The 19,551-nt window shown below is 43.5% G+C and overlaps 1 protein-coding gene across 3 annotated transcripts; it reads right to left on the reverse strand.

Annotated features, from left to right (window-relative positions):
• On the reverse strand, nucleotides 1-19,042 carry fam193a (family with sequence similarity 193 member A). Of its 3 annotated transcripts, none has more exons than XM_053419116.1 (23): nucleotides 18,619-19,042; nucleotides 16,440-16,514; nucleotides 14,608-14,850; nucleotides 12,520-12,695; nucleotides 12,244-12,411; nucleotides 11,590-11,836; nucleotides 11,322-11,446; nucleotides 11,008-11,155; nucleotides 10,825-10,887; nucleotides 10,659-10,733; nucleotides 10,457-10,569; nucleotides 9,385-9,627; nucleotides 9,092-9,248; nucleotides 8,773-8,919; nucleotides 8,015-8,293; nucleotides 7,433-7,655; nucleotides 6,665-7,018; nucleotides 5,900-6,179; nucleotides 5,613-5,799; nucleotides 5,249-5,488; nucleotides 4,224-5,127; nucleotides 3,142-3,223; nucleotides 1-1,013 (listed from the first exon to the last, which is right to left on the reverse strand). In XM_053419116.1, the coding sequence occupies exons 1-23, from the start codon at nucleotides 18,838-18,840 to the stop codon at nucleotides 920-922; spliced, it is 4,845 nt and encodes a 1,614-aa protein (XP_053275091.1). In that variant the 5' UTR covers nucleotides 18,841-19,042; the 3' UTR covers nucleotides 1-919. The 3 variants fall into 3 exon arrangements, with proteins under 3 accessions (XP_053275091.1, XP_053275092.1, XP_053275090.1); XM_053419117.1 differs by having other exon boundaries at nucleotides 6,713-7,018; nucleotides 10,825-10,899; nucleotides 18,619-19,041; XM_053419115.1 differs by having other exon boundaries at nucleotides 10,825-10,899; nucleotides 18,619-19,041.
• Between the last annotated feature and the right edge of the window lie 509 nt (nucleotides 19,043-19,551).

Consider the following 19,551-nt stretch of genomic DNA (forward strand, 5'->3'; position numbering starts at 1 on the left):
TCCTGCCATACTACTGTATTCCATCTTTCAAAAAAGAAAGACACGATTTAATATTACTTAACAATATGTTAAAAGTAGCCAGTTTGGCTTCAGTGTTAATACAATATACACTCTATAACAGATTGATAGTGTGAGTATTGTTCTTTTTCAATTTCATTCTGAAAGTATTCTGATACAAGCTGGCTACAGGTCAAAAATCAAGAAAACAAAAACTGTAACTTGTACACTTTTACTCAACAGTTTGTTAAACAGAACTTAAAAACCAAAAAAGAACATTGTCAAGTATTACGCCTTCCTCCTCTCTGTGAAATAGGGTGTAGGTGGTGATGGTGGAGGGGATGAGGGAGTGGAGACCAGCTGACCAAGCCCATTCCCTTGTCAATCATGTGGATGAGATGCCGTGCTCGGAACGGGGGAAGCGATGGGGTAGTAAGCCACAATATCTCATAAATACAGCTTTTAATTCTTTACATTTCTCTTTTTTTTCTCCGTAGTTTCCATTGTCTCTTTTTTTAGGAAGGAAACCATCCAGACATATTAAGCATCTTTTGACTACAGTGAGGCCAGTATAAGAAAATAATTTCAGACCGTGGCTTTTTCAGTCAAGAGAACTGCCCAAATCAGGCTAAAAGCACACAAGCACGCAAGGAAAATGAACCGGATGTAAAGTAGCATTTTTGTGATTCTTTTTGTGTCGTTTTCATTTTTCGATTTTAGTTCTGCGGGTGGATCGGTCCGGATGGGCCTGTGTTGGAACCACACAGTGACAAGAACAAAGCAAGGCAGCGTGGGTGTGATTTTGGGCACAGTAGGAGAGAAGTTCTGGGAGGACAACAGCTGTGGTGGAGGTAAAGGGATGGGTGGGAGCGTGAGGGTCGGTTTAGCCGTTAAGGTACTGATTCTGTCCCCACTGACACCCTCAATGTGCAGCATACGCGGCTTTCTTCAAACTAAAGTTTGACCAGTTGATGGAAACTCGCTGACGGGTCTGACGAGCAGAATCCAAGCAGAACCTGAGGAGAAAGAAAAGAGTTCGATTTTAGGAGCTGGCACACAACCAGGGTTCCCACGCTTGCCTTGAAAAAAAATTCCATGCTACCTCCTGATTTTCCAGGTACCATATTAAGTAATGATCTATAGGCTCCTGAAGCTTTCCGCGCCCCCCTCCCCTTACAAACACAACCCCCTAGGACACCTGACTACTAACTTGATTTAAAAGATGTGCCAGTCAAGTCTACATTGTAAATGCTTAGAGATTATGTCTTATTGATATATCAATGCATGAAATAATGCAACAATCTGTAGATGAACAACAATTTATTGAACAGGAACTTTGAGACACATGAGCACTGGGATTGATATTTGTTCTCTCTTCCACTCCTCTCCTATCTTATCCTGTCCTCTTCTCTCCACACCTCCCCTCTCGTATCCGCTCCTGTCTTCTCTTCCTACTCTTCTCAACTCCTCTCCACTCTTCTCCCTTTTCCTCTGTCATCCTCTACTCTTGTATCCTCCTCTTTCATCTTCTCCCCTCTTCTCTTCCTCATCCTGAATCTACAGCGTGTCATTGTCACTCACTCCTGTAATGCATCACACATTTGAGATTATGAGTCTTACGTAGAAGGGGTAGTGTGCCTACCCTTACTCTGTAAAAGCTTTTGTAAATCAAACTAATGAACCTAAAAGGAAAAACATAAGGCTGGTTCCCCTGTGGTTCCTCAGTACAGCAACCTCAAAAATGTCTCACCCCAAATGTTCCTAGTTAGTAGTATCATTTTTTTTAAAGAAAAAACGAAAAATCACAAAATAGCTAGAAGTAGATATAAGAATGAATGTTACAAAATTGATCAAGACTAGACTGGTCATGTCAACTAGTATAGAAGTAATGTCACAGCCTAATGTGAAAATGTATTGGTAGTTAGCTAGCAACGCAAGCTAGCCAACACTAGCTAGTTAGTTAGCAAGCTGAATGTTGGCTAGCAAGATTGCACTGCATGTGTTTGCTAACCATCATTAATGAATCCAAATTCAAAACAAACTCCCCTAAATGTGGTGAATAACACGGTTTTAGGAAAAGTCAATGAGTGAAATACATATGGGGATCGAACATAGTTCTAGTATTTTAAAAGCAAGGTAAAAATTACGTCAACAATTCTAGTGTAAGCTGAAGCTAGCAAGTTGCAGCTTGCTAGCTAGCAAGATTGCACAGGTTACTAACTAACGTTGATAAACCCAGGTTTATAACACAGTTGAAACACAGCTTCTTACATTTGAGGATAAACTTGCATAAGAAGTTTCACTGTAGATGTCAAGGCTCCCGTGTTGGCTGGGAAATGCATGTATTTGACCCTTCTATTGAGATCGCGAGTAATGTTTCTCGGTTATTATTCCCGAAGTCCACCAATCCGAAACTATACTTTTAAAGTCCATATCACCAGGTTGCCTCATCAAATTCCAACATCCAATACACCAGATAGGATGCCAAGAGCATGTTCTACAACATGGGATCATCCATTTCTATCTACAGTAAGAGCTGTTCACATGTAAAGGGTTTTTATAAACTTATCTTAATTCTGTGCTCAATAGTTTCATTTTATTACTATTTTACACATCATCCAATACAATTTTCCAGGATAACTGTTTCAATTTCCATGTAAGTGTTCACTTTTGCTCAGTTTCCATGACTTTTCCAAACCTGGAAAATGAAAAAATAAATTCCATGTTTTCCATGGTTTCCAGGTACCGTGGGAACCCTGACAACTTCACCTTTAAATAATAAGTTACCATGTGAGTTTCATGTAAACTAACACAGTTAATTTTCACAGAGGGCCTTTTGTGTATTCTACTAATATATAAGTGATATAACCAATTCATTTATTTCCCAATAAGATTTATATTTAGGGAAGGAAAGCAGATTTGAATCCTGTGATGGCAGACGTCAGTAGAAGAGTGTAAAACAAAGGAAACTCTTTTGATGCTTATCCATTTTTTGCGAACATAAAAACTTAACAGGGACTTGTTACAACAGCGCCACCTGTGGTCAGACACTCCACAAGGTACCGTTAAGATAGACGCCAAGAGAAAAGACTTCACACACATCCTGTGAGTATTAGGAAAAGTTGTCGACTTTAGTACACTCACCTTTTGAAATATTCCACTTCCCTCTCGGTTTCGTCCATTTCAGTGCTATCCAGGTCAATGTCTTTGGGCAAGAATACGTCATCTGAAAGCAAATAAAACACACGCGTGAAAACAGATCATATTATGTTAGTCTATAATGAAAACCATCTCTGAAAGGAACTATTAGAGAATGATCAAATATATTCCAGTGAACATTAAATCATATTTTTGCTTCAGATGTAAAAACATCCCTATTAGATTTTATTCGTGGCTTCACAACCAGCATGTTGTCAGTGGAAAGGCTGCAATATAGCCACACTGTTAGAACACAATCCACCACCACTTCGTGACAAAGTAATTCTACTGAATGTGACCTCTCTGGCTTCCTACGAAAAGCTGTGACAGTAAACCGCGCAATGCAATCTGCCCCTTGCACCCATTTTCTGATGATGCTGTCAGAATGAGGACATAGAAAATGTGATGCAGTCAAAGTCAGGCTGTTCCTGGTCAAAGTTCTCTCCAGGCCAGTTCCACTTTCCCTCAGCTATCATGTCACGTATGAGGTTTATGGTGTTCCAGCAGGAAAGTGAGATAAACGAAGCACAGTCGTGTAGGCATGCTTTCCTAACCCTAACACTAAAAGTGAACGTGCCTGATCATAACGGCAACAATCAATCAGTGTCACAGCCTACACAACATAGCTAGCTTTAATGCTAACGTCACATGCTAGTTGTCCATGCCAGGTTCACTGACTGCCTCTGTCAACTCTCTCTGTCATTTTGATGTTTGATGTCAGGCAGGACCTGTGTTTGGATTTTGATTGGCCAGTGCCTGCGCCTGAATGTTTTCTTAAACACAAATTGATTGGCTGGTGCCTGCACTTCTACCACACACACAGTGCAAACAAAATGAAGCGTCAGAACCACAATGCAGTTGGGCAACACATGACGTCACTCCATTCAAAGTGAATGAGCCACGCTTCCACTGAAGCCTTCAATGTGTACATGCAAGTTTTCCTCTATGGCAAAACTACTGTTTGCTATGTTAAGGTTGACACACTCCTGAATCTTCAAAATCTAACTGGGAACACTGGGAACACCAACCTATTGAGCTGCTCGTCTTGTCCCCCTTCTTCTTCTTGTTCTTCTTGGCCTTGGCTTTGGTCTGCGGAGACTCTGCACAGGGAGGTTTGCCGTTCTGCTGCATCGGCTCAGGCTGGGGGGCTGGAGGGGGGGACGGTGAGGGGTTTGACACAGGTGGACTTCTCCTGTCTTCCTTTAGTTGGGTCAGGGGGTGTGGGGGGTGATGTGGCTGCTGCTGCCTTTTTCCACACGCACTTCTGTTGTGACTCCTGTCCTCCCTCCGTGGTTCAGTGGTTGGGAGCGGAGCCAGAGCCTCAGCAGGTCTGATCTGTGTTGCTTTGGTGTCTGTTGTAGTGGGGGGGGCGGCGCCGTTCATTAGCTTTGCTGTTACAACCGAGCACTTGGCCAACTCTGCGGCTTTCTTTACTGCGGCCTCGCAGGCGGCCACCTTAGCAGACTGTTTGGCCTTGACTCTGCAGTTGACCTCAAGGTGAGAGGTTGAAGTGCCATTGAGCAGGGTAGCTGGGGTGTTGGCCTCAGCGGAGAAAGCCTTGTCGCTGGTGCGTTTCGGGCTGTGCTGTGTGTTGGACTGGGTTACAGGTTCAAATCTGGGCTCCCTCTGGTGCGGGAGGCGGATGAGGGTTTGAAGCAGGTGCGACTTTCCGTTGTGAAGATTATCTAGGACGTTCTGAGCTGTCTGTTTGAGGGGCTGTGGGTTATTCTGAGGGGGTGCAGTGTTTTCCTTTGCTTTCTCTTTCTTTTTCTTCTTGGCAGCACGATGTTGCTGCAGCTCCTGCAGCCGGAGCAGCTCCTTTTGAAGGGCCGCCTCTTCCTCTTCCTGCCGCTGTCGCCGTTGCTGCTCCTCCAACAGAAGCTGCTCCTCCCTTTCACGGGCCTCTATTTCCAGACGAGCTTTTTCCTCCATCTGAAACAGAGAGACACACTTTAACACCAAAATACTTAGTTTGGACAAAAGGACACTTGCATGATAACCAGCAGTTTTTTTATTTTAATTTTGATATTTCCGAATTAAGTGGGACGTTCACCTTCTTTTGTTTATGCCTGGCCCGTTTCGCTGCCTTAGAACTGGAGGCAGGTTTATTGTCAGCACTGTTGATGAACTGTAACAGGTCCTCAACCCGCCTGTGGTCCTCTACCCCTCCATCTCGTTCTATCACTGGCGGCTGCTCCTCTCGCTTCGGCTGCTCCTCCTTACGTTTTGTCAGGCGCAAGCGCAGCTTCTCCCGCATCTCTGCATAGTTTCGACTGGTAGGAGCAGCTGGGGGCTGCGATAAAAACAGAGGGAGATTTGAGCAGTAAGAACACTATCAATAAAAAGCTTCAAGCTAATAAATTCACTAAATGTCTATTTCAAGAACGCAGAATGGAAATCTGTTTCATATGTCTTACCCCGCCATGCCCGAAGAACTCGCAGTAGCAGCAGTCACAGTACTTTCCTTCTTTCTGGTTGGTGGACGTGGATGTGGAGGAGCTATGCTCGGAACAACTGTCCTCGTCTTGACTCTCCTCTCCATCATACGGCTGGTGCTCGTATGCACCGTTCCCCTCACAGCGATGGCCCTCACAGTCAGGATCACTGAAAAGAATCACATTTCAAAACGGGGCCAAAAGATACTTTTTTCATATGAAACCACAAATTCACTGCTCCCACCTATCAGCATCCATTACCGTCTTACCTGCAGACACTGGGCGGGGCACTGACGGGACCATCTGTTAAGGAAGCTGGAGGCTCTGCAGGCGGGAGACACAAGCCCTGGTGGGCTTCTACAAAGTCTGGAGCCGGAGCAGCCATCTTTGGAAAGGGCTGTGATGCCATTGTGGGGAGATGCGTGGGTGCTGGGGGAAGCGTGGGACCTGAGAGTGGAGGGAGGGAGGTCAAACCCGTCGAGCCGTGTCTTGGGGAGACTGCAGCCGGCTGCCTGTGGTCCTCTTTACCTAGATTATGAAATACATCATCTGGAGGAGACAAAGATGAACTGAATGAGACCAATTTGTGAAGTCAAACTGAAGTTGATTTCTGTTTAGACACTGTAGGTAAAGAAAAAAAGAAGAAAATAATTAAACAATGGCCCAATAAGTGAAGTTAATTTTCTAAGCCACACAAGTGTAGCTGCTACCACGGCCTTGACAATTGGCATCATGCTTCCTTCCAACGTTTTATACATTTTTTAACTACGAGTATGGTAAAAAAAATACTTAAAAGTTTCCACCCCAGAACATTGAATGATTATCCTGCTGAGGTCTGAAAGAGACTGTTAATGAAGAACAAGCTAAGACCTGTCGTCCTCCCAGGGAAAGTGGAAAATCAAACGAACAACTCACTTTGCATAACGTTTTCCTGTATGGGCTCAACAATGAATGTCACACCTCTGATTTAGTTGATCAATAAAAGCCCAATCATCTATACAAACCTAAGCACTGGTCCTACCCTCCTATATTACCTAAAGAGTTGGGTCTTTTAGATGCTAGGTGGATGGATGGGTTATTACTTGACTGGACAGTGGTGGCAGTGCAGGACACAGAGGACATGGAGGCAGAGGTGGCCATCACTACTCGGTTGGTCTCCATGAAGGCATCCTGGAAATTGTAGAGACACTTCTTCTTGGCGCCGCTCTTCTTCTGCTCTTTGGCTTCTGAAGAGGAGCAGGATGACGACGATGACGATGACGATGATGACAAAGATGAGGACGAGGAAGGAGGTAGAGGGATGGGTAGTGAGGGGTGCTCCCTCTGGGAGCCAATGGATGACGTTGGAGGGAGGGGGACGTCAGCGAGGGGCGGTCCAAGCATGTCACCTGTTGATTAATAATAAATGTGAGGCAGGTTGTGAAACTGTGATTGTCCCAGTCAGACACGATCACAGCAACAGGAAATTGTCCAGAATATTCAGGCGTGGGGAGAATGCAGGAGGAAGGATGTGACATATAAACTTTCTTTGGCATCTTCTAAATGTTTGACACCTCCATTTCATCCTGAGATATTTGGATGCTTTGTTCCCCCCCCCCAGTTCTGCATCTATCGCCAACATCATCAACAGGAGCACTGGCTCGCTGAACTTTCCTGACATTTTCATCCTGCAATCTCAAATGGTCTCAGAAAATGTCCGGAGCAAGTGACTCATACACTTGTGTTCTTCCCTTCTAGAAGTGATCCAGAAAATGTCCATAGTGCACGTCTGAAAGCGGCATAAGTGAATTTGAGTGGCTCACCTGGCAGCGACTCGGGCAACAGCACGGATGGATTCCAGCTTTTCATCACAGCAGCATCCCACAGGTTCTCAAACTTGAGCGAGAGGCACTGCAGCGAGCTGTTCCAGTCACCCGTTCCCCCCGCACCGCCAAAACAGTTCTGGTAGACATGGTCTTGTAGTGAAGGGCTGAAGGCTGGCTGCTTGGCCGCTGAGTGGCTTGATGTGGGGTTTGGAGGCAGAGGCTTTAGAAAGAAAAGACAGTAGTTATAAAACAAAGCTACGGTTTATAAGATGAACAGAGTTGAGCTGTTGTACAATTCACCTTGAGATAATTTTGAACTTATCTTAGACTTGGCTTAGCCTGACCCCTTGTGGCAAATACTAAAAATGACTACGACACAAAGTGAAACTAGATGCAGCTAAGCGTAGTATTGTTCCTGGAACCGTAACAAAATCTTCCAGTGCTGAGGTAATGAATACATTTTCCCTTCATGTGACTTTTCAGTATCAGTCTACAAACTAAAAAAAAAAAAAAGTAAAAGGGAAATCAAATAATTTACGATTTGACTCATGGATGAATGAGCTGAAGAACCATCCTCACCTTGTTGTGTGTGAGAGGAGGACTGGGTGGGTAGAGTGTGGGGTGCAGGAGGGGCCGGGAGAAATTGTGTAGGGGCAGGTGGCCGTGGATGTGGGGGTAGAGGTGGAGGGCAGGGTGCGCAGGGGGAGTCTTGGTGTCTGTGAAGAACTGGTGTCCGACAGCAGGGGGAGGAGCTGCGTGGAGCCGACTAGGGGGCAGACATGTGGTAAGGCCCAGGGCGGAGGAGTTGGGATCCTGATTGCATACGTGGCACTCGCAGGCATGCTGGACCTGTTCTACCTAAGAGCGGTCACACAGATTCACAACATGTAGTGTGGTTTTACTATGGAGCGTGGGTATGCCAATACATGTTAAAATAAAATTACATTTTCCACTTCTAGGCTGTTCAGAGACACCAATTTACATATGAAGATTTGATTCCATTGTCTTTTTAATCTAACAACACATTTTCCATTTATCAGAAGAGGCTAAAAGTCCCTTAAGTCAAATTTTCTAAAATTTGCTAACTAAGACAATTATAATTCTATGGAAACATTTGATGATGGCTTTCTCTACTCAACAGTAGAATCAGACGACAGGAGCCTTTCACAGACATGTCAGCGTCGGCGTTTACGCCTGTTGATTTGCAATGATGTGAAAATGTATGGTTATATAAAGCCTATCGGAAAGTTGTAACTCTCAAAAACACATCCTGCGTAAATAAAAAAAGATTCATTCACTACGTTCTTGTGAAATTATGACAAAGAAAGTGTGAATACCTGTTGGTGGTTGTAAGCAGGTGGAGGACTGATGGTCTTTCCTGAGGAAAGCTCTTCCCGCTGGTCTGGGGGTTCCCCCCCAACATCACCATCAGCTTCCTCCTCATCGCCCTCCGATGAACTGCTACTGCTGGTGATGTGAGGAGACTGGGAGGAAAACGTGCAAAAGAACAACAACAGAGGAATGAATTAGGAAACGGTTTGTGAATAGTACACACAACAATTCCTGAACTACCAGTAACTCACACATTCATCATCCAGGAAGGGAAGCTGGGTTATTTTGTCTTATCTAATTCAAATACCAGAATACAGAACTCACCCCTGGCTTTAGTGCCACGTTTCCCCCCTCTCTGTTGATGTCACCATGGAGGCCGTTCACAGCAGCGGTCAGGACACCGCTTCCCTCATAACCAGTCATCGGATAGATGTCCCCAAACTTACTGGACAATGGAGGCACTTCGTCATCATCACTGATACTAAAACAGAGAGAAATGAGTAGTGAGCTTCGGGGAAGTGAAAGAAGCTAAATGTTGTTTATCAGAAACGCTATGTCATTATGAGATTACTTAACCATGTGCCAAAAAAAACTTTATGATTGGGAGCATGACTCACAAAGTGTTGGCCTCCCCTTCAGGCAGAATGAGCCGTGGATGTTGCTGGATGGTGATGGGAGAACTGGAGTTGGAGCCTGATGCTGAGCTGCCGGAGGAGAGGCTGGGGGGGTGAACCTCTGCCATGTAATCTTGGGGCGGTTCCCCTGGCAGGGGCAGCTTGATGTGGAGGTCCTCAGCGATGGGAGAGTCCATGATGCCACATGTCAGGATGTGCGAGAGACTACAGTCATCACACGTGCACCTGTTGGTCGGGGAGTGTGATGGTGATTCATTATCTCCACCGAGAAGTTTATGCTGTCATTGCCATTATGTGTCTGTCTATAAGCAAGAATACTCAAAACCTGAAGAAGTGGGGCATGACCCAAAGAACAACACACAAAATCTGGTTGTGGTTTCGGATTAACGGCAGTTCCTCGATTTTTCACCCCACTTTCTTTAACATGGCGAGAGATGGTGTAAGCCTTAGCAGAGGTGTGCGCCTACCGGCAACTTTCGAGTCTGAATTTCAATTTCACCAAATTAAAGGCTTGTAAGTATTTTGCCAATACCAGAAATTGAGAAATTAAGATATTTGTCAAAGCTTTGTTAATTTGAATATAAATTCAAAATGCTAATCACATATTGCACACCGTGATCTCCCTCATTGGGGGAAACAGGAACATATACTTTGAGAACGGGGACAACTCCCTAACAAATTCACAGGTGAGGAATGAAAGATTTAAGGAAGTGAACATTTGACACAAACTGAACATAATTTACTTCCTCTCTCTTGTTAGTAAAGGCAGCATCAGTATTCTTTCTTTACTTTCATTATGTTTCTCATTACAGAAGAAAACTCAGACGCATCACTAAAAGTCTGAGGCAAGAGTGATAGAGGAAACACAAGAAGAAGAATCTATGTGCAAAAATATCTCAAGGGTTTTGTTACGAGTCCAGTTTAGACCTTGAGTAATTCTAGGGATAGCTGATTTCACTCAACCACAGTCTGCAAAGAGCACCTGGCTCTGTGAACCACTGACAAGTTGATCCCAGGGCAGATAATGACACGACAGCTAATCCTCAAAACTCACCTCCTTCGATAATTGCAGTTTGGACAGTCTGGAATACTCAGACGAGAAGAGAGCATCCTCATAGTGTCTGTGAAGTTGTTGTCTGCGCTGGGGGACTTCTTACTGTTGGGCAACTGTTAAGAGAACAAAATCAATATCGGCTGTGATGCAGAGAAATGTATATATAAATAATCAATGATGGCTTCTTATTCTTATTGTTCACCTGTTCTTCTATAAACCTCCTCTGCTTAAAGAACTCCCAGTCTTCCTTCAGCATTCGCTGCTTCGTCTTCAAAGTCTGAAAATGGATAGATAACAAAATTAATTTACTTTGAAGGATCAGAAATAGAAAGAAGTATGACTGCTTAGATTCAAGTATAACATCTTACATTTTTGCTGATCAAGGACTTGTGTGGCTCTGTTCTTTGGTTGGTGAGACTCTGCCCCTCCACCTTAAAAAGCAGCTGCAGAAGGGTCACAACCTCACACCTTTAATCGCTGCATCTTTATCAAGAACCTGACGTTACTGTCAGTTTCAAATCCATTTATCATCAACTTGAATGTGTGTGTACCTGTTCGTCTACATAGTCATCAATCCTCTTCTCACACTCCTGCCAATCAGCAGCCACAGAGGCCATTTGCTGCTGTAGCTGCTGGTAGCTGTCTAACAAGGTCCTGTACATGTCTTCATTGTATGAATCGTGGGAGGCTGTGCCGTGTCTAGAAAAAAGGGGGGGGGAAATTTAACCAAATAGCAAAGGAAAGAAAGATACTGTTTTAACTACGTTCAATATCTTTTTCAAATTTGGCTCAAAAGTAGCAAAGAAGTTCTAATGATGAATGTCTAAGTCACAGTAATTTTCCTTTAACAAAGACTACGTCTTACTTCAGCTGTGCAACCAGTGCAGGTAAACTGCTGTGCAAGATCGGTTCAGAGAACACCAGATTCTCAAAAAGGTGCTTGTTGTGCAGCTCCCACGTCACCTGGAATTTCTGGAGGTGCTCGTTCTCCTGAGGGAAAAAAGATTAAGGACACAGTTTAGACATTAACAGTGACAAATGCTGATATCTCAAAAATAGTTATGTGAGCTCTTTGGCGCCACCTGCAGGACAACAAACACAAGATCTCTGGCTGCACCAAAGACAAGACTGACCAGGGTGAGCAGGAAGCTGCTGATGGTGCGCGCAGCTTGACAGAGGGCACTGTACTCCTCCAGCAGCAGGGAGATGAACCTGTGGGCCTGAGGTGGACCCTGGGCTGCAGCCACAGTCACCGATTGTCCCGCAGTCTTGGAGCCTGCAGAGAGGTGCTTCAGTAGCCGCACCTTCATTTCCAAGACATATTCACGAGCCTGCTGCTCCAATCGTTGATATAGCTGGTAGGGGTCCTTCTCACAGAGTCTACAGGTGGAAAGAAATAGAACAATGCGTCTTTGGATAGTTCTAGAAATTGAAACTGGCGGATTGTAAAAATAACTTTTCTCGTTTCCTCTCCTTAATCCCCCTTTGGTTCTTTTAGCTACAGTTCACACTGTTCCTTTAGTGAGTCATGGCATGGTCCAGCATATTGTTTTAATACAAAATTATATATGGGGCTTTTAACCTGTCAGCCAATTACACCAGAGACAGCAGTAGTTTCAGTGTTTTGACATCACTGCTTTCAGGCCATTGTTTGGTTTCTAAGCAGCTTGTTTCAAACATCCCCAAAAGGCTGTTGCAGTGCAATAGTTACCCCTAGTGGATAAATGCATTAAAACAGAGACGTGAGGCTATAAAAAGGCAGAGCAGAGCTGTTTTTGTTGTTTTACCTGTCCACCAGTTCCTTCATGCCTTCCTTATCTCTCTCTAGGGGCTGGTCGTGGTCATCTGCTAGGGACGTTCCTGTCTGACGGTAGATGCAGCGCACCAGGTAGCGAACCTCCGACCAGTGGTTCTGCAGCTGCTGCGACTCCCGCTCTGATTCAGCAGAGATCTCCCTGAAATGCAAGACAATTCATGTTTACAATTTTATTGAGACACACTCTAAGAATAAACTTACTAACCTGGATTCAGATCTAGATCAGGGAAAATCAATCATAACTGACCGTCTCTCGTTGCAGGCTTCACAGCTGCACACGGTGTCAGCAGGCATCGGCGCGGTGAGGTTCGGGGCCGGGAGCATGGGTAGTGTAGGCGCAGCAGTGGTCAGTCTGTCCCCTGTGGCTGCCTCCTGGCCCAGGTTTCCATTACCCACAGGCATGTGCAAAAGGAAGTCCTGACTCTGTGTGAAATATGAAAAACAGCAGTCTGAGATACAAAACAATCTTCAGTTTCCTCCAGATGCAAGTGAGCAAAGCTTTACGGAAACTTATACAAATGCCGCGACAGCGTGTTATATGATGAGCATGCACAGGGAATGACTAGAGTCCTACAGCCTGACCGATTGTTAGGTTGGCTAGTTCAAATTGGCCAATGAGCCTTTCACAGACATCAGCACACACAAGTATCCATGTTTATGTTTGTTAGTACGTGTCCATATAAATTATTTATTCTATTGAATAAACAATGCAGAGAAGATGTGTATTTATGTTGATGTTGTAATTTATATTTCAGTTTATTGTTTAACTGTAAAATAGATGTCTGATATCGACATAAGAATGACTGCCAGATTTATTGATATATCAATAAATCTGTATCACTAACCCCCAATATTGAGGGTCCAGAAATGCACATTCATAAAGCTCTAGAAACTACAGAAAGCCCCAAATAAAGCATATGTGAAAGAACACACACTCTCACAAATTGCTTCATCTTTTCATCCTTGTCTTCCTTGAAATATCTGAAAATAACCATCAGGAACAAAAGCTCTTATAAATTTGTCAGAATCTTCACATAAAGCAGTTTCTAAGTTTGAATTACCAGCATTGGATTTGACTAACTGACCTTGACGAATCCTGAGTGAACTCTGATCAAATCACTGGTCAGCGGCCGGGTCTGTACTATAATAATGTTCAAACTGTTTTTTAGAGGAAACTTTCTGCAGCTGCTTCATAGTAAAAGCTCCGCAGTGCTTTGGCCTCGTTTACTACAGGGCCATGATGTTGTGTGTCGGCATTGTGCCCTCCCTGTTGTGAGGATGCAATGAAACAATACATTGAAACAATACATTAAGGAGGAAACCAAACCCAAGCTCAACGGCCGAGCCACAAACACTGACCGCTGAGGAAACTAAAGCCCCACACATACCTGACAATCCTTAATATAAAGCTTCATCTATAGGAACGGAACCAGCTTGAGAGTGTAACATTTACAACAACCAAAGTCTTAAAGAATTGCTACTTTTTCTGGTTTTAAGTACTTCACTAGGAATTGTGCAAATGTGCAGTAATGCACAATTAATCCAGGAGCTAATGCTGACATGGCAAAAATATTTTCGAATTATCGGGTGAGCAAGGTTTAGAGGCTATACTTAAAAAACAAAAAATGTGAATATGAAATACCTTAACCATTATTAATTACTAGCAATAAGAACCCCCTAAAAAGCACAACCCAGAGGAAGAAAAGGTTCCAGCTGGAAAAAGTCAGTGTTGAATCACAAGCTTTGTCCGCTGCGACATGACGACATATCTTACAGAGACACAAGCTGTGCACATAGTGTGTGCGACATAGAAAAGCTCTTTATGAGGACATATTACCCAGAGGACCTTATGGCACAGGTCTGAGAGGGTATTTACAGTCATGTGCTTATGTGTAGAGGAAATCTAATAAGTACAAATAGAGGGAAACAAAGTAAGGAATGTAGAAGATCCAATGAAATCTTACTGTATGTGTTTGATGTATATAGTGTTTGACCCACTGTGTTTGCACATTTGACCTAGATACCATCATTGAGCCATAATTCAACATGAAGCCAAGTTCAAAGATTAAATGATATGATGTCCATTTACATTCCTTTACAGCCACAGCTGCTGCATCTGTTTGGACCTTTCTGGCGGAGTACCAGAGGTGCCAAACAAACACCAGACTGACACCATCCGCTGGCAGAGTGAGAGTTAAACTCCAGATAATGTGGCATCAGCACAGAGAACCAGACGACTTATAGTCTCTTCACCATAGACACAAGCATATTCCTATTTTGAAGCCAAATATCAATCAATTAAGACGTTTAAATGCTTTATACCACAGTGACTTACCCCCAATGACTGCTCCAGAGCAGTGTGCCGGTCCTCCTTCTCAACTGTGCGCCTGCAGTCGGAGCACACCCACAAAGGCAGCTGGAGGGCACTGGGCGTCTTGGTGGGCTGTGCCGTACCGTTCTGGCCTGAGATTCCTGCCTCGGAAGGCACAGCACCGTCTTTGCGCTCACATCGACACAAGAGGCAGCGGTCGCCGGCCGTGTAGGGCGCTCGCTGGTTCAAGCCGAATGTGAATGGGGTCTTTGGGGGGGGAATAGCAGGAGAAGGAAGCAGAAAAAGAAAAAACACACAGTAAGATACGTGGCCACTTCAGCGTTACATATAGTTACTCTGTGCTTATGGACATGAAAAGGCATATAAAGAAAAACTGACCCTATATGAAAATGGTCCACACTTTTATTTTTTGATGCGACTTTAGATTAAGTTAGCATGGCTGCCAGACTGATCAGTATATACTATACATTATGTATTAGGCTAACTAACACAATTACTTGAAACCCATTGCACTCTGGATACAATGGCTCAACGACCTTGCTGCAGTCCATTCAAACACTGAAACCTTCTTTTAATGCACGACCCTCTCAGTGAGGGAAAGAAAAGGTGGCACAAACACATAATAAGTGGCCAGACGCTTTAATTAATGATTTAACATCGACAGCGTGTGCCTGGTAAAAAGAGGGTTGACTTTAATCCACTTCAGTAACATGTTACAGGTACAGACAAAGTTTGCGGGATATCAGAGTGTGTCAGTTTCCTGTGGGTTTCACCCTCTCCTCCTGCAGGGGTATTTTGTGACTGAATCATTGCTGCAGCAAAAAGCCCGATCACTAAACCACTAATGTAAAAAATCGCAAGTCGGGCAGGGAGAAGAGCTAAAATAGTTCATGGTTTGATTTATTCAGTGTGATGATAGAAAACATCCAATCTTTATTTAAAAACAAGTACCTGACAATGTTTCATTCATGTCTTCTTTCGATTTATAATGTTTTCTGCCTGGTCTATTTGGAGCGATTCATAATCAGCATAACAAGCAGTGGTTAAAATGATAACAACCACACAGAAGGTAACCGAGGTTAAAAGTCACATGATATATTTCTAACAAGTGAGGGGTGAATTCTTAGATTCACCATGTGAGTTTAGTGTTAAGTCCTGTTGTGAACAAGCAATACACACAAGAACACAGCTGAAGGATTATTGATTACTTGCACGTAAACAACAGGACAATATATTTGAGCATGTTCTGTTGTGAACACTTTGTATGAACTGTCAAACAGATTGGCAGGTTTTCTGTTTATACATTTTTTCTTATGTTCAAGATTAAGTTTATAGCAGTCAGTTGAAATTTGACTGAATGCAAAAGAGAAAACTGCCTCCGAGTGATCATCACTGTATTAACAGTGTTACACACGTCTGTAGGTAAAAATGAGTGTTGCAATTGATCATGCAGGGCAGGCAGTCACTATACTTCTATACCACGGAACTGGTGCCCATCATCTTCCAAATATGTAGTCCAAACACAAATGTTGGAGCATCTTGTCATCCTGCTGCTGCTGAACACACAACTTTTCATTGGGCAAAGTCTCCTCAGTAATCTGTTTAATATTTGTGACAACTGTCATTTCAGATAACGACTGTTTTAAATTCTGTGATAAAAAGCAATGAAATACATTTTAGGGAAATTACGAAGTCTTGTAGCGTGCTTGTCCTTCTAAAGTGTTTGTGTATAGACTTTTGGCATCCGTACGTTCATTACATTCGGGCACAGCTTCGGAAGAAAAAACTTTTCAGTGGCCTTGTGTGAACTTTTAAAACAGCTAATATAAATTTACCTGAAGGACTCCGGAGAAGTCAGCGTTCACTGGTCCTTCTGTAAACTGCGGTGTAACACTGTTGTTCATGTTGACCTGAGAGATGAAAACAACTCAATGTTTACATCGAGGTAACAACTTTCCCTTTATGTGCTTGATTGATTAAAGTTATGAAAAGTTATATTAGGACATTCTAAGAGAGTCAATCATCATTTTAAATTAATTTTGTTGGAAATCTACCGCTCATTGACATGAGAGTGGGCTTATTATGGCATCATTTTGCAAACTTCTTACTCTGTAAATGGAGTCATATGTGTTTTGATCTTCATTGTTGTTTGGGAGTGTCGTTCACATGCAAAGCAGAAGATTGATATGCAAGAGTCGGGCTGGTAAATTCCTACAGTACACAACAGGTAGACTCATATGCAAGCATTAAGTAATTATGACTCACTATTGGACATATGACATGTCACTTCACCCAAATTACAACAGGACACTTTCTCACTGGCCCCTGGTGGTTTGCACTGTGTCCAAGGTCTCAATATTTGTTTTTTTTTGCTTCTCTGATCATTTGCATACAAGTTTAAAATTCCAAACAAATTTAAAATCGCAAACTTTAAATTAAACTTGACAGTTGCTGATCAGCTGTATACTGTCTCTACAGTTTAAAGTTTGGAATGATCTCTGTGACGACAAGCTATCCATCATTTGAACATTGTACAGCACTTCCCTGAGTAAAGTGTTTTCTTATCCAATTAATTATCACGATCAAGACATTCTATATATGTGGATATTTATAATGAGGCTGGCTATTTTCTACATATACATACACGTGTGTTTTATATGGTTAAACAGCACAGTAATTGGACACAGAAACATAGGGAACACATATTTCACCACCATGTCACACAACTATACAACCGTAGGGAGTATTTGTGATTTTTTTTGTATGAACTCAAAATCAAAACAAATGCCTTCTGAATTGACATGTGTTAATTCCATAGTGTCAATGCAAGCTGTGTATTGGTGCTAACTTGTTTGGTGTATACTGGGGGTGTAATGGTTCTGAAACTGGATTAATATCATATACTTGTTGACAATCTTGTATTACGATTTAACGGAACTGCAATTTTCCCCGATCAGATGCAAGTGCCGCCTGTGTGCTCTCATTGATAATTTCACATAACTTGTTTTGTTAAACGGACACTTAAATGAATGTTAATCACTAAAGTATGATAATACTATTCCTAATGTTGAGGCAGCTTTTCTAAATATTACACCTCATCTGTGTCACATGTCACTTTTGGTACGATCAGGACCTAATGGTTTCGCCTGTGGTGGAAGCTAAACTGGTTTCATTAAGCTAGAGCTGGTTAATGAGAGGCTTCAAACTCTCGGGAACATTCAGGCCAACGGTGTGAGATTTAAAAAACAGACAAACAACACAAACGAACCGAACCGTTGATGGAAAAAAACGATGTCTGAACTGAACCGTTGATCTTCAGAATCGTTTCTCTCCTGTACGAGTACAGCTCAGATAACTTGGGTAACCTCAGTGTACGGATGGGTTGACTTCATCTACGGGTCAACATGACTAAGTTATTACCCACAAAATAAATAAACAACACAAAAGTAGAAGGTCAGCTTGTGACAACACACTGAGGGCCCGATGGGGCTGCAGTTGTTGGTACTCCTGAGCGTTAGCATTGGTTAGCATTGGTGTTTATCTGTGAAATAGCAGCTTGTGGACCAGCTGTGCTGAAGCGAATGGTCCCGGAGAATAATCGTAGCTCGGCCGATGTAACCTCCACAGTCCTGGGCGGTATCGGCTCCGGATAATGTTTAGCGGTGTTAAAACTTTGCAATCGATTGGGCTGCGATGTCTGTGCTCGAGCTAACGCTGGGAAGTCAGGGCCAGGGCTACGTTAGCTTGTGTTTCCGGCAGTTGGTTATAACATGGTAGAGCCGCTTTAACTACACAGCTAGCGTTAGCGGTGGCTAGCTGGCTGGGGTGCTCCACAACGCGTAGCCATCGGCATTAGCGATAATTAAGCCAGTTAATGTCTCCCTACGCTGCTCAGGCTGGTTAGCTAGCTGCCTCCTTCGCATCAGTATCGGGCCTGGATCAGATTTGTGTCGTTGATAGCGCTGCTCGCCCCCGTTCTGTCAAGCGCCGGTCCCCGCAGTGTGGCTCCCTTACCTCTCCGTTAATGCCCGTGATGGAGCCCATAGTCCCGCTGCCGGTGCTCCCGGGCGTCAGGAAGCTGACGACGGAGGCAGGTGCTGTTGCTCCCGCACAGCCCAGGGCCGAGGCGACCCCGGCCTTGCCACCGCTGGTGTTGCAGACAGCACTGCAGCTACTGCCACCGCCCCGCTTGTTCTTCCTGCGCTTAGCCCCTCGTTTAGCATCGGTTGGACTCATTTTCTTCCACGACAGAGGCGAGACAACTTGCCGTCCGGGCTTGGCAGGGTCTCGGGCGGGAGGCCAGGCGCAATCGCTTCGGGTACAACTCCGGGGTAGCGATTTAGAGACTCCCCAAAACCGACAGACGCTCAGTAACCAAAGTGTAAAGCCGACTTCATAGATTCCAATATGGCCGCCGGCTGGACTGCCTCAGCCAGGCTTCAGCTTACGTTGCGACGTAACTCTGCGTCCACCCACCCGGGGGCTTCTGGGAAACGGAGTTTTCTCACTCAATTCAAAACAATAATAGTGAACTTTATTTATATACAACTTTTTAAACAGAGAGTTTACAAAGCGTTTTGACAGCAAAGCAAGAAAAGAGCATGTAAGATAAATAACAATCAAAGTTTACAAACAGTAAAAACACACCATCACATTAAAGCAAGTCTATAAATATGGGTTTTAAGAAGTGATTTAAAATAAGTCACTGAGCCTTGTCTCCATGGGAAGGCCGCATGATTGACAGATTATTGTTATTGAGTCTGCGCAGAGTTCATGGGCATTATTTTTCACAGCTGAGAGCAAAAGATAGGAGAAATTCATGTAAATGTATAAATATTCAGATAAAAATTCCCCAAATAAAAAAAAAATTAGAAGGTGAAAGTTGTTGTTAGCTGAGTGAATACCTCACTGTTTTATTGCGATAAAAATAATATTTAAAGTTCTCTC

The sequence above is a fragment of the Pleuronectes platessa genome, chromosome 3 (assembly GCF_947347685.1).
Source record: "Pleuronectes platessa chromosome 3, fPlePla1.1, whole genome shotgun sequence".
Taxonomy (NCBI): domain Eukaryota; kingdom Metazoa; phylum Chordata; class Actinopteri; order Pleuronectiformes; family Pleuronectidae; genus Pleuronectes; species Pleuronectes platessa.